Source organism: Sander vitreus, chromosome 15 (assembly GCF_031162955.1).
Source record: "Sander vitreus isolate 19-12246 chromosome 15, sanVit1, whole genome shotgun sequence".
Taxonomy (NCBI): domain Eukaryota; kingdom Metazoa; phylum Chordata; class Actinopteri; order Perciformes; family Percidae; genus Sander; species Sander vitreus.
Window position 1 is genome coordinate 24,779,255 of NC_135869.1, and position 13,666 is coordinate 24,792,920.

At 40.5% G+C, this 13,666-nt stretch overlaps 1 protein-coding gene across 1 annotated transcript; it reads left to right on the forward strand.

Moving 5' to 3' along the window:
* The first annotated feature begins 1,170 nt into the window (after positions 1–1,170).
* On the forward strand, positions 1,171–13,666 carry il2rb (interleukin 2 receptor, beta). The gene is made up of 9 exons (XM_078269423.1): positions 1,171–1,473; positions 3,348–3,445; positions 3,764–3,981; positions 4,170–4,263; positions 4,575–4,720; positions 8,362–8,527; positions 8,961–9,054; positions 9,247–9,325; positions 11,119–13,666. Exons 1-9 carry the CDS (start codon positions 1,469–1,471, stop codon positions 11,884–11,886), a joined length of 1,668 nt encoding a protein of 555 aa, XP_078125549.1. The 5' UTR covers positions 1,171–1,468; the 3' UTR covers positions 11,887–13,666.

Genomic DNA, 13,666 nt, shown 5'->3' on the forward strand with positions numbered 1-13,666 from the left:
ATTGGGGTGGGATGCGGGCTGAACTTTATGTTTGACTTGAAAAATCAAGATCCTCAGGGATATTAGTATTTGGTTTGGACCCTCCCCTTGACTTGGAAAAAAAATGCATTTGATTGGTTGTCTATTCAAACAAAGTAGATAATCAATCACATGTTCCACTAAAGCAGTAATATTCTTTTTGTATCCTAATGTATTAGACACTAAGAGCGACAACAGCCCGTTATTTCTCAACTCAACCGTGATTTGAAGCTATGGAACAATAATTCTTACATATCCCAAATGTCACACTTTTCGTGGAATTAGCATTTGCAGAAATTATGGGAAACATAAATGGTGCATTATGTCTACTGAGCTATTTATTACCACTATGAATGTACACACAAGGCATGCGTGATCTTTTCTTTTACAGCAACTCTAGCAAGAAAAAGGGTAAATAAAATATAAAAAACAATTCAAGACCATTTCGTGCCCTCAAAAATCTGACCACCCTACGTTTAGCAAAAAGTGAAATATACATAACACCACCTCCCCCTAATCATTATTTATATAACTCCTTATATATTATTCCCCTTCCGTGGCCAGGTATCTTACATTTGAGACAATGGGGGGGGATGTGAAATGGTTTGTGACCTTTGAGTGAAGAGCAGGCTGCTGCTTTAACTTTTAACCTCATTGTGTCTTTTTTCCCTCTACAGAAGCACATGAGTACTATATGTGTATATGTGTGTCTGCAGCGGTTGTGGCTGTAACAGCAGCGGTTTTGACGCTGTGCAACTTTTTGTGTGTGTGCGCGCTGTTTGTATTTTAAATAACCCCCATCGTTCCAAATCTGGTAGCTTTAGCCACTGTAATCCTCTGAATCTTCAGTTTTAAGATGAGTTTCATTGACATAAACCACTTCATAGGACAATGTACTAGTTTCCCTTTGTACAACTCACTTTACATTGTGATTGAAACAGGATGTGGTGTGCTTTGTATTTCTTGTTTTAGTTCAATTAGTATCCTAGCGGCGTCCAGGTATAGCTGCTGCTGTTGCTGGTGAGCAGGAGGAAGTGATCTGCTCTACGGTCCCCTTCGACACCCCCTCCACCCCCACCCTTCCCCTCACACCATCACACACAGCCTCACACGAGGCTTCCTGTAAGCCCCAGACACAGGCTGTGGTTTACAAGTGGAAAATGTCACTGGGCACTCAAAGAAGAGAGAGGGGCGAGAGTGAGGAGACAGAAGGATGAGCGACAGAGAGCGAGAGAGAGAGAGAGAGAGAGAGAGAGAGAGAGAGAGAGAGAGGGAGAGAAAAAGAGAGAGTTGCACAAGTGAGTGAGATAGTGATGTGCGAGTAGAAAAAACAGAGGGACAGAAAGAGACAGAAGAAAAAGGACATCTTTTAAACTCGTCCGTCCAGCAGAGGAGAGGACAATGTGTTTCCTCTCAGAGACCCCCTGCTACCCTAACTGACCTGAGGCTCATGAGGTACTGGTACTATACACTGATGCTATTCAAAAATAATACAAGAATAATGTTGTAACAGCTTGAGTCTATGTACTGTACTACTTTCAATTTTGTACAGTATTGCATTGCATTATTAAGAACAAGTGGTTTTGTTTCTCCTCTACATTATGTTATAATATCAATCACGGTGACTCATCTGCACTTTCCATAAAGTTTACAGTCCTGCTTAGTTCAGGCTTTGACGGAACAGCAACGACCGATGAGTCAGACTGCTGACACAACTGTGCGACGTTGAGGAAAAAATGCTTCTCTTTGGGTCATTTATTCATAATTTGTATATATAATCACATTATTATGTTATATTCTTCACTGTTTTATTAGCAGAAATGCCTTAGTGTATAACATGAAGTCAGCCACAATGAACTAAACTAAGCATGACACTTTTTTTTAATGATTGTTTTTAGTCTTTTAATCTTTTTAGTTTTACAACTTACTATGTTTTGTACAAATGTTTATCATGTGAAGCACTTTGTGACTTTGTCTGTGAAAGGTGCTATATCAAATAAACTTATTATTAATATTTATCAATATGGCCGGTATAAAGTTCTTACTGTAACACACAGTTAATATATTCTCTGTTGTGCAGCAGCACAGGTGCCTTTAGTCTCAGGCGAGTTTCACTTATAACTGCTAGTTGCCGCCTTCTCATGATGAGTGTGTTGCTCATCATGAGTGTGGATCTATTATTGCTTTTTTTTCACTCTCAAAACTATACAGCACTCCGCTGATGATGATTAACTGATGCGGTTTCAGAACTGAGTTTCTCTCCATTAAAAAAAAAACATTTTCATAGAGTGGTAGAAACTTGTTTGGTTACTTGGTTACTGTTTTTAATCCGCCCACACCAAAATGTGTCCACTTTAAACACAAATTTCCATGTTTTACTTAGATATGCTGTAAGCGCTACATACAACCCTTTTTGTTTAAGTCTCGTGAACATTTTTCTGCCAAATACGTTCATGTATTTAATAGGGGTGTGGGGGGGGGAGGGATCAATACAGCATAGTATCGCTATATTATCGATACACAGACGCCAAGTATCGATCTATTATTATATATGTGTTGGTCAGTTTGTCTGCTTGACAATCCCATTTTGCAACAATAACATTGAAGTGAGATGAACAAAGAAATGTATCTTTTTAGATAAAACCGATGTTGACAAAGTTTCCTTTAGGGGAAAAATTGGAAGTTGAAAAAAAAAGGTAATAAATTGCAATATTGTTAGGATAATTATTTATCAAAGAATGGACAAAATCACTGTAGTTCTCTCAAAGTTCGTTTTTACTTGCAAGTAGAGTCCGTTTTACAGCACAGAAAAGTGACTGAAGATTGTTCACAACAGTGTCTTTTTAAAGGAGTTGGGAGTCAAGGTAGTTATTGGATCAGTAGCTTTACTTCTTATCTCTGGTCAGGCTCGGCATCTCCTCCACATTATGCGTTCTGCCCTCAGGGATAGATCCTGTGCTCTTTGCAAGGTCACTCAGCTTTCATGATTAACACATGAAAGACAGAAATACTAAAACAGCAGTTTGGATGCAAATGGTAAGAAACTGAAGCAAAAACAGGATACTTTTTCTAACAGAGATGAACAAACAGAGAAATCTATCTTTTTAGATAAAACCGATGTTGACAAAGTTTCCTTTTGGGGAAAAATTTGAAGTTGAAAAAAAGTTAATAAATTGCAATATATCGCAGAATATTGCAATAGCAATAATATCGTATCGTGATGGTATCGTATTGTGAGGCCTCTGGTGATTCCCACCCCGAGTATTTAACACTGTTGATTCCGATTCTCATTCTAAAGTACAGCATGTATTGATCCTTTCTGTTCACAGTCATATTGTGGTCAAGGCTATGGAGATCCTGGTGTCCTCATACGTCTTGCTGGTTTTGGTTTCAGTGCACACAGCCCAATCTCACAAAGGCTCGCAAGGTACTGTAAACTGAGTGCGGTTGCAACTGAAACAGTCTCTATATTACTGTCCTTTCTCTCACAGCTACCCTCACTCATTCGAGCAAACATGCACTTGACGTGAGTCCATCTGCAGATAATTGAATAAACCTACGGAAAGAAAAGTGAAAGTGTTTATTTCAACAAGAATTGCCATCACAAGGTTCCAAAGATTATTTTCTTTCATTGAGCTTGTTCATTTTGTCTTCCGAGTGAAGTTGTTGTGAAGCGAAGTGAAGTCTTGAAAGTTGAAAACTAAATTTTATAACAAAAACTTTTGTTATGTCTCTGTCACTCAAGGACTCTCCTGCGTAAATGACTTTGTCAACAATGTCAGCTGTACATGGGACAGCGCTCCAGTGGCTTCTGGTGTGGACTGTTGGATCTTTGGTGTGAAGACCACCTGGATCTCTAAGATCTACGGGAGACTACGGGAGACTGTTTTACTTAGTCGAAGCTGCAAGCTAAAACAACACATTAACTCTCCTCCAGGCTGCAGTTTTGTCTTTGAAAATGAAGTAAGTCACTAACACATCATTCATAAAAACATTTCAACATCTCTATCTATCTTACCCCCCCACGATGTTACCCTGTTGAATCGCTGTTTGTGCAAATGTTGCACTGGAATAAAGAATAAATCCATGACAATAATCAACAACAGTCTGTCTTCACTGTTTAATTGAATATATATTATGGGTCTCTCCAGGAATTCAACATTTTTGCAGAAATGCCCTACATCAGAGTGGAGTGTAACGGGGCGTTGGTGGAGAACATCACAAACTATTCACCATACAATCACAGTGAGTTTCCCTTTTTTAGTTGCTCCTGAAAAGTTATTCATAAATCTGGTTATAAAAGAAATTTGACATAATTCATTCCAAGGAAATCTTTTAAAGTTTTTACCAGGGTAACATGTTTAGGATTTGTATATAGGTTTATATTGGTGGTTTTCAAAAAAGTGGTAAAGGAAAAGGAAAGGAATTAATTAATTGCGGGCTTTTCTTTCCGTGTGTGTGTGTGTGTGTGTGTGTGTGTGTGTGTGTGTGTGTGTGTGTGTGTGCGCGTGCGTGCGTGCGTGCGTGCGTGCGTGTGTGTGTGCGCATGCATACAGTCAAAATGCATCCTCCAGGAGTTCCCAATGTCAGCTGCACTGCCAATGAGATCAGGATATCATGGAGTCAAGGCAGTCGTCCCTCTGACTTCTTCACATCCTTTGACTTCGCAGTTCAGATCAAAGACAGCAAACAGACATGGAACGTGAGTGCTCATTCATCATTCACTTGCATGCATGAATGGCCATTTTATAAAAAATACAGCTCATATTTACTATAGTCTTTTTTCAAAACATGCTATATGAGCATAATGGTATATCATAGGCACAAAATAATAAGATAAACAGCAGAGATCTTCAACAGGGGGTCCGGGATACCTAGGGGGTCCTCAGAGTTACTGCATGGAGGCCACCAAATTGTTTTTTTTTTTTTTATTAACTAAAAAGTCTTAACATGAATCCAAATATAAATCAACATATTTGTCAAAAACACATGAATCAGTATGGAAGACTTACAAATGTTGTGAGAAACATGAGTGTGAGAAGAGAGAGGGAGAGAGAGAGAGTGAGAGCGAGAGAGAGAGAGAGAGAGAGAGAGAGAGAGAGAGAGAGAGGAGAGAGAGAGAGAGAGAGAGAGAGAGAGAGAGAGAGAGAGAGAGAGAGAGGGAGAGAGAGAGAGAGAGAGAGAGAGAGAGAGAGAGAGAGAGAGAGAGAGAGAGAGGGAGAGGGAAACAGAGGGAGAGAAGGAGAGAGAAAAAGAGAGAAAGCGAAAGAGAGGAAAAGAAAGAGAAAAGAGACCGGGAGAGAAAGAGGGAGAGAGAGGGAAAGAGAGGGAGAAAGAGGGAGAGAAAAAGAGAGAGAGCGAAAGAGAGAGAGAGAAAAAGTGAAAAGAGACAGGGAGAGATAGAGGAGAGAGAGAGAGAGAGAGAGAGAGAGAGAGAGAGAGAGAGAGAGAGAGAGAGAGAGAGAGAGAGAGAGAGAGAGAGAGAGAGAGAGAGGGAGGGAGAGAGAGAGAGTGAGAGAGAGGAGGGGAGGGAAAGAGAGAGGGAAAGAGAGAGGGAGAGGGAGAGGGAGAGGGAGAGGGAGAGGGAGAGAGAGAGAGAGAGAGAGAGAAAGAAAGAGAGAGGAAGAGAAAGACAGCGACTTCCAATTGCTACTAGTGGCTAAGTGTCTTGTTCAGGGACATATTGGTTGTTGTATCACAGTGAGATTCGATCCCGGGTCCAGAAATCTGTAGTATTCAAGTTGACTGTCTGTGAAAGTGTTGTCATGGCTACTAATGACCCGTGACTAAACGCCCTTTGATCTCTGTGATGAGATCTCTTTGATCAGCTAACGACCGCAGCACCTGCTGTTAATATGGCACACTGCAGCTATTCAGATACACGGCGATCAAGCTCTCAAATAAAGGCTCAGTCTGCTAAAACGATAAGTGCTATCGGTCAGATGACCTCATCTTGAGCACCACAAGGCCTTTCTGAACGTAATCATATAAAATTCATATGGATAAACTTAAAAATGTGGGCATATCAGTGATTTAAAAAAGAGGTTCGCTCTGCATTTCGCTCTGAAATGTGAAAGATCTTTAACAGGGGAGCGAATGGAAGAAGATTTGGAACTGTTCAGCTCACCGAACCAAAAGTATAAGTCATATCGCATAACTGAGCACATTCCTGGAAACTAGATAACTAGACAAATACCTACGTTTTGATGTATAAATTGTGCATGACAAGTAAATATTGTGGGTGTGAGAGCAGTTCATAGAGCAAGGACAAAGATAATTTTTTCGAAGCTCCACACTCTAATCTGTGACATCACTCACTCTAAGAAGCTACATACACACTCTGTTTAATCGATCAAATTCCCTGAAATGTACACTAAACTTAAATAGCTTTTTTACAAAAACTGTAAAAGATATCAAAACACTGAGCACACCCCGAATACCTGAATATTTTGTGAATGGTTTAAAGTTTGAATCACTTCTGTAGGTGAAAGAATGTAGGAGGAGATACATTTTGAAGCAGAAGAGGATTTGAAGGATTTGAAGCTTGCTCTCATTGACTTCAATGTTAAAATAAAATGTTTAAAAGCTTAATATTTAAAAAAGTATAAATAGTAGAAAAAAAGTTGAAGAAGTCCCATCATTAGTGGAAAGAGCTGAACATTTTAAAAGTTGAATGGTTTTAATAGCTGAACGTATGCAGAAGTTACGGAGAGCCAAAACACGTACGGAATAATAAGAAGAAGCAGAAAAATAAAGAACAGAATAACAATAGTTGGAATGCTGCTGAATCAGCATTCCCACTAATTACGAATTAAATTTGGCGGTATGGCTCTGTTCAAAGGAGTCCCCTGACCTTTCATGAGCACCATGAAAGAGCAGTGAATCGGGACAGCAGCAGCATTAGGGGACGCTTACACAGTTTAAGACTGGGAGAGCTAACTATTCCCCATATGAACAGAGCGGCAACGATGACATAGAAGCAAATGCCACGTTATACACGACAAGGTGGAGCAGGGGAGGAGGTGGGTAGCACAGATGGGAGCAGCAAGCAGTTAGGAGCAAACTAAAGCAGCTTTAAGTAGGGCGCCCTGTTTAAATGTGTAGCCATTTAGCAGCGAGGGGATTGACCAGCTGATGCGCATATGCAGCTCAGCTATGCAGAGGTAATTTGGGTGCTTTGGAATTGCAAGGAAGTGACATCATGACATACTTCTGTGTCTAATGTATACAAGTGTGTTTAGTGTTTTGCAAATCACTGTGTGTATTGTTCTGCAACAAGTGTGAGGCCGGCATTGTGCGTATAGTGGTGCACATCTGGGCCAACGTTTTTTCTCCTTGAGTGTAAGGTTTTGATAATTGTGTAATACCTTTGATTTCAGTGTGTAAGCAATCTGCAAAAACTGTAATGATAGGCTTACTGACCTATATATATATATATATTTTTTTTTTTTTTAAGATTTCTTTTTGGGCATTGGGACAGATGAAGACATGAAAGGGGAGAGAGCGGGGGAATGACATGCAGCAAAGGACCCAAGCCAGACCCACATCAAGATGTTGGGTCTGGGAACTCACCATTGGCAGGGCTCAATCCGAGGGGCGGGATAAACAGTTGTCTTTCAAATTCCCTCTGCACGCAATAGGATAGCGCTACAACCAGGCAGAGCAACACTAGTTGATAGATTAAACTTTTGCCGTATCCGGTCAGCAAAACTCCGAACACATCTTCCTTTTGTAAGAATGACTTCGGTGCCGTTCTTTGTTCTTTTCTCAAAGAAAAGCTTAACTCCAAGTCTTCCAGAGTCGTGGCGAAAGCCGATTCGAAAGACCGTTGTTCGCCAGCAGCAGCAGCAGCCATCGTCTTTGTTTTCAAGTAGCAGGGAATTCACGCGGAACCGCCGCAACTCTGCCGTCATTATGTTATCCCCGCCCACCGACTCTATACACGATGTGATTGGCCTGACTAGAGTTTGGTTTTTCCAGCTCGCAAGCCAACGGAGAGTTGCTAGACGACCCTGGCTGCAAATTACATTTGCTGCCGCTAGGGTGCGTCTAGATTTCTAGGCTTCGAGGAGTAAACCTCTATACATGGGCGCGTGCTCCACCAGGTGAGCTACCCAGGCGCCCTCAAAGTTGAAGTTAAACCTGCAATAACAACATTGCCATCCATGCTAGAAGCGTGGCTAAAAGGTGTGAGAGTTTATTCTTTGATTTTCACTTTGTAGATTCCTCACATTATATTTTATTGTGACAATAAATTTACCTCGTGATTATCTGAAGCATTTTGACAGATCCTTTCTGGTTGTTAAGATACACCCTAATTTTGATATTGGATTCCATTATCAGGAAGCCAGGACTTTGTCAACACAAGAACAAGAGCTTAGGATAGCTGCTTGGAAACTACAGGGGCACCACAAGGTCAGGGTGAGAGTCAAACCCACTGAACCAGCCAATTCCCACTGGAGCAACTGGAGTCCAACAACATCCTGGGTGACAACATCACAGGAACATGGTAACATCACTTTGCATTTCCAGGTTGTTTGAGGGACACAAGCTTACAGTTCTCATTGTAACGAGGAAACAGATGATCCCAGACCTGTTGGGGAAATGTAGTCATTCACCATGCACAGACAAAAAAAAGCTACATCTGGGTTTGCTTCCTCGTAGGCTCTAGTAGGGCTCTGGTGAAATATTGGATCAATTGAAAGTAAATCACACACACATGTTTTATGAGGTTTTTACATTTGAAACCATTCATATTTCACCATCATGAAATAATGTGAAGAGCCATTTATACACAGCATCTTTCCCTTAAGATGCTCAAGGGGCAAAAAAGCTTCAATTAGAACAAGTTATAATGGTAAGACCTGAGGGAGAACAAAATGGATTTTCTGATTTACTTGTACATGCATTTTACACATTGTAACGGCAGCTTTCTGTTTCAGAGTGGCTTCTGTGTTGGACATCATTGGTAATATGGGGAGTGATGTTGAGCTTGGGTCTCATCATTGTAATGCTGGTCGTTTGCGCGTGCAGGGGGTGAGTATAGTGTTGGCTTGTATGTGTCTGTCTCTGTGTGTGTGTGTGTGTGTGTGTGTGTGTGTGTGTGTGTGTGTGTGTGTGTGTGTGTGTGTGTGTGTGTGAAGTAAATTAGACATCCTGCATGCAAACATGTACACACGTACATGTTTGCATGCAGGATGTCTAACTTAATTCCTGTTGCCGTTTCAGGCTCCTCAAATGGAAGCCAGTACCAAACCCTTCAAAATACTTCCACACTCTCCACTCTGTCCACGGAGGAAATCTAAAGGTAAAATTAAATGTTCTCACAAAACAAAAGCATTGTAACCACTATATCCTACCACATTTTGACAAATGTGCTTCACAGACTGCAAGCTTCACCACAGAATCTCATGAACTATTTTTACACCCAGGTAACATAACTCTGTGATACTCATTTTGTTTACAACATGATTAACTTTTCACTCCAATTTCTTATTTACATTGTTTTTATTTTCTTTCCAGCTCTGAGATATGATAAAGAAACTTGTTAGGCTTTCTATTTTTTATCTGTAATTTATCCTTCAACAGTCGTCTGTAGATAATGATTCAATTGATTCATTGTTGGCTTTTTAGTCTGCTCACAAGGACAATATTAGACTAAAATTATAATGCGTTGCAGCTCAAGACTGCGATTCACAGCCACAACAGAGATATTTAGGTATTCATCACAAACCAATCAATAGGCTGTGGCATTGGGTTGGACACCTGGGATGCCAGAAAGAGTTTTTGTGTCTAATGTCTCCCCTCTCCTAATTGGAGTACCCCAGGGTTCAATGCTGGGACCAATTCGCACCTACCTGATTCTCACTGTACACAGTATGCTTACTCATGGCTACATCCTACAGTACATACTGCTAACGCTCCAGTGGTGAAACAAGTATTGAGATTATTAGGTTATGTGAAAGCAGCAATACCAAACTATTGACAAAACTTCTATTAAAAGTCCTGCATTTAAAGTCTAAATTAGTTGTATTCTACAAATAACTATAGCTGTCGAAGAATAATATTTCCTTCTGAAATGTATTGAAGTAAAAGAGTCATCAAATGTAAACTCTTAAGTACCAGTCAATTTACTAGCCTCGAAGAGTACTACTTGCCCTGTGAAAACAGTATAATATCTTTTGGGACTCTGGAGGAGCTTTGTCAAGTCTGAGAAAATAACCCTTATGATGTCATAGTGATGTCATCAGGGTTATCTGAATTTGGGCTTGTAGACTACTAATTTATAACCCAAATCCTGTGTTACACAGAGCAGGTGTGTAGGATGTAAGATATGGGTGTTTACCAGGAAGGTAGGGGATGAGACAAATATGGTTGCATTATGGGAATTGTAGGATCTTGACCCATACAGGGAAGTTAGAATATCTCTGCTGATTCAATTTTGACAATGTTTTTAAATCTGTCTTGTGTGAGTCCCACAACATCATAAAAATGAATTCAATACAACTGCTTTTGTCCCCTAATGAGCATAATCCCCCTGCAAGCCTACCACCGAAACTGTCACCATCCGTGTATGAATGTGTGTGAATGGGTGAATGAGAGGCAAATTGTAAAGCGTTTTGTCCGGTAGAAAGGCGCTATATAAATGCAGACCATTTACCAACAAGCCGATCGGGCCAAGGAAGTAGAAACTTTGCTGTTAGGGACCCCTCCGCTATTAAATGAATTTCTTGCTTCTTGCTTGTTTGGTTTCAGGTTAATAAGAAGTAAAGGCGTGTCACTCGCCACTCACCACTGACTACCAGGAAAAAGGACAGGGTTACGGCAACAGTCTGTCCCAGTTTACAAAAATCTATCTTCTTTAAACTGCAAACAAGTGTCCTCTTGGTGTGGTTTGTCTCTTGCTTGTATTCAAATGAACACCGAGAACAAACTCACACTTACATACAGAGCACTTTCGGAAAATCAGAGATAAACACTGGCTCTCACATACATAAAAAACACTCACGACATCCATGACTCCAAATATTTAAAAACAAACAAATTGTGTCTTTCTTCAGGTGTATTTTCTACTCTAAATTTCTCTTTCTTTTTTCCTAGAAATGGCTGAATCCTTCTGAGTCGTTCTTCGTGGCCCAGCCATGCGACCGCATCTCCCCGGTTGAGTTGTGCGAAAGCTGGGATGTGGTCCCCTCCACCTCTCCCTCCTCCAGCTCCACCAGCGCCCTGCTTCACTTCAGGAGCTACCCCTCGGCTAGCTCAGCCACCAGCGGGGTTCTTGACCATTCCTCCTCCTCCTCTTCATCATCCTGCTTTTCTAACATGGGCTACTTCATGTCCGCCTCCTCCGGCACCTCAGCTCGAACTGACCCCAATCCTGCCTACTTCACCTATCATGAAGTTTTCTGCAATCTGCCCAAAAGCCACAACCTTCACGTCTCCCACTGCCCTTCGTTCGACACCTCTCCGACCTATGAGAGCTTGAAGAGGGAGCTGCAGAGCCCAGACTCTGGCTTTGGCATCGGAAAGGAAGATGAAGAAGCCAAGGAAGATAAAATGGTTGTGGAAGGGGAAGAGGTTTCAAATGATCACCATAGCCCTCCTCTGATCATTCTCCCTCTCCATCTTCCTTCCCGGATGTGCCCCCCCCCCTCTGCTCCACCCCCTCCTAACACTCCCAGTTTAACTCTGATACCTTCTGATAGCCAACAGGAAGATGTACCTGTGGTGGCTAGTAGTGGAAGCTATGCGGCCTGGCCTATGGCTGATGCCATGTGCAGGTCTTCCTCCATGCCTGTGGAGCCCTGTAAAACAGGGTATCTGACCCTCAAAGAGCTCCAGACAACATTCAGCAATAAATCCATCTGAAAACGTGTAACGTACCTGGAAGAATCCCTGTGCGATCATTTTAAAATTGAATGTGTTTGCATCGCTAGCGACCTGATTGTTTATTCTAATCTGATTGCGAAAGTGGGTATCTCTTGACAGAAGAGTGTTGTGCAGTTTTGACAAAGAAAAAGAAATGCATTCAAGCTTCAAACCTGCAGTGATTCGTCAGTTGGTCACATGGGTGCAGCACAACAAGACTGAGCTATATTAGCATTCCTTTTGAGTCATGTTTCTGGCCACTTGATTAATGTAAATCCAATATTAATTCTCTTTTTTGTTGCAAGTTAAAGTGCCCATATTATGAAAAAAACACTTTTTCTGGGATTTGGGGTGTTCTTTTGTGTCTCTGGTGCTTCCACACGCATAACAACCTTTGAAAAAAATTTCAAAAAGTTGTGGAGCTGGAAATCCAAAACATAGCTTAGGGGAACTGCAAGGTCGGCTGATAATTCTGTGCTGGTACATCTCAATAAACGACCCCTTTCACATTACACATAGTCTTTTGATCAATTGTTAATTTAGAAAAAAATATTGGAGCAGCTTTTAAATGAACTTATACAAATTGACATCATTCTGTCATTGTTGCTATATTCACTCCAAATCAACATTTGATTGACTTTGCTTACTAAGAACAATAGTTGTACAGGAATGTGTCTACGTGAGATTGGTGTAAATGAAGACAGAGTTCCAAGGGACAGTCTGCCACAGCAGGTTCAAGAACAACCTGCCTTTAAAAGAACTACCTGACTTTGAATCCAATGTGAAGGGATAGAGCCAGATATATGAGGGCGAGTAAAAATCAACCAGTTGGGCGCCTGGGTAGCTCACCTGGTAGAGCGCGCGCCCATATACAGTACAGAGGCTCAGCGGCCGCAGGTCGATATCGAACCATTTGCCCTCTCTCTACATTTTCATGTCTAAGCTGTCTTGTCACAATTAAAGGCCTAAAATGTCCAAAAGAAATAATCTTTAAAAAATTGTTGAATGTGTACAATACTGCACTTTGAACTTTTTTTTCAATTGGCTTTATTTGCATAAGTGTTTAAACACTTTAAACTCTTGCACAAAGCAGAGCGTGAAAGTAGACATTACTTTAAACTAAATGCTACTCATTTATTAATGACTGACACAGTTTTGTAGTTTGCTTTTTACTTTAACTTAAATCTTACAAAGACATTATGTTGTAAGAGCTCTTTAAATCTACTAATATCATCGCAAAATAAAAGAATTCTTCATTCCTGCAGGCAGATGTGGGATTTTTTAAAGCAGTGAAACGTGATTTAAATGTGTTTTGATTATGTAAATAGTGATAAATTACTTTTAATAAAGAACATATGAGCATCACTTTAGAGTCATGCATCATGCAAAAAGACATTGTAGAATATGACATCTGTAATGGCTTGCATGACTCAAGCATTAAATGAATAGATTTTAGTCTGTACTGATCTACTGTCAAAATGAAAGGCAGCTGGTTTGTCATTTGTTTGTACATCTTTATAAATTATTTCATGCTGTTTAAGAGATCAAATCAACACCTAATTAATCATCATTAATCATGTTTCAACCTGGTAAAGTTTACTATCTACAATAAAAAAAATTGGTATAATATTTATTAGATTGCTATTTCTAGATTCATGTAAAGCATTGAGGTCAGTTGTAAATGCTTCTGCTCTTGTCTCCACACATGCAGTTTATTTCCATTGCACTCAGTGACGTCTGTGCAGAGACCAAACAAAATAAAACTTCTGGTAGAAATGGG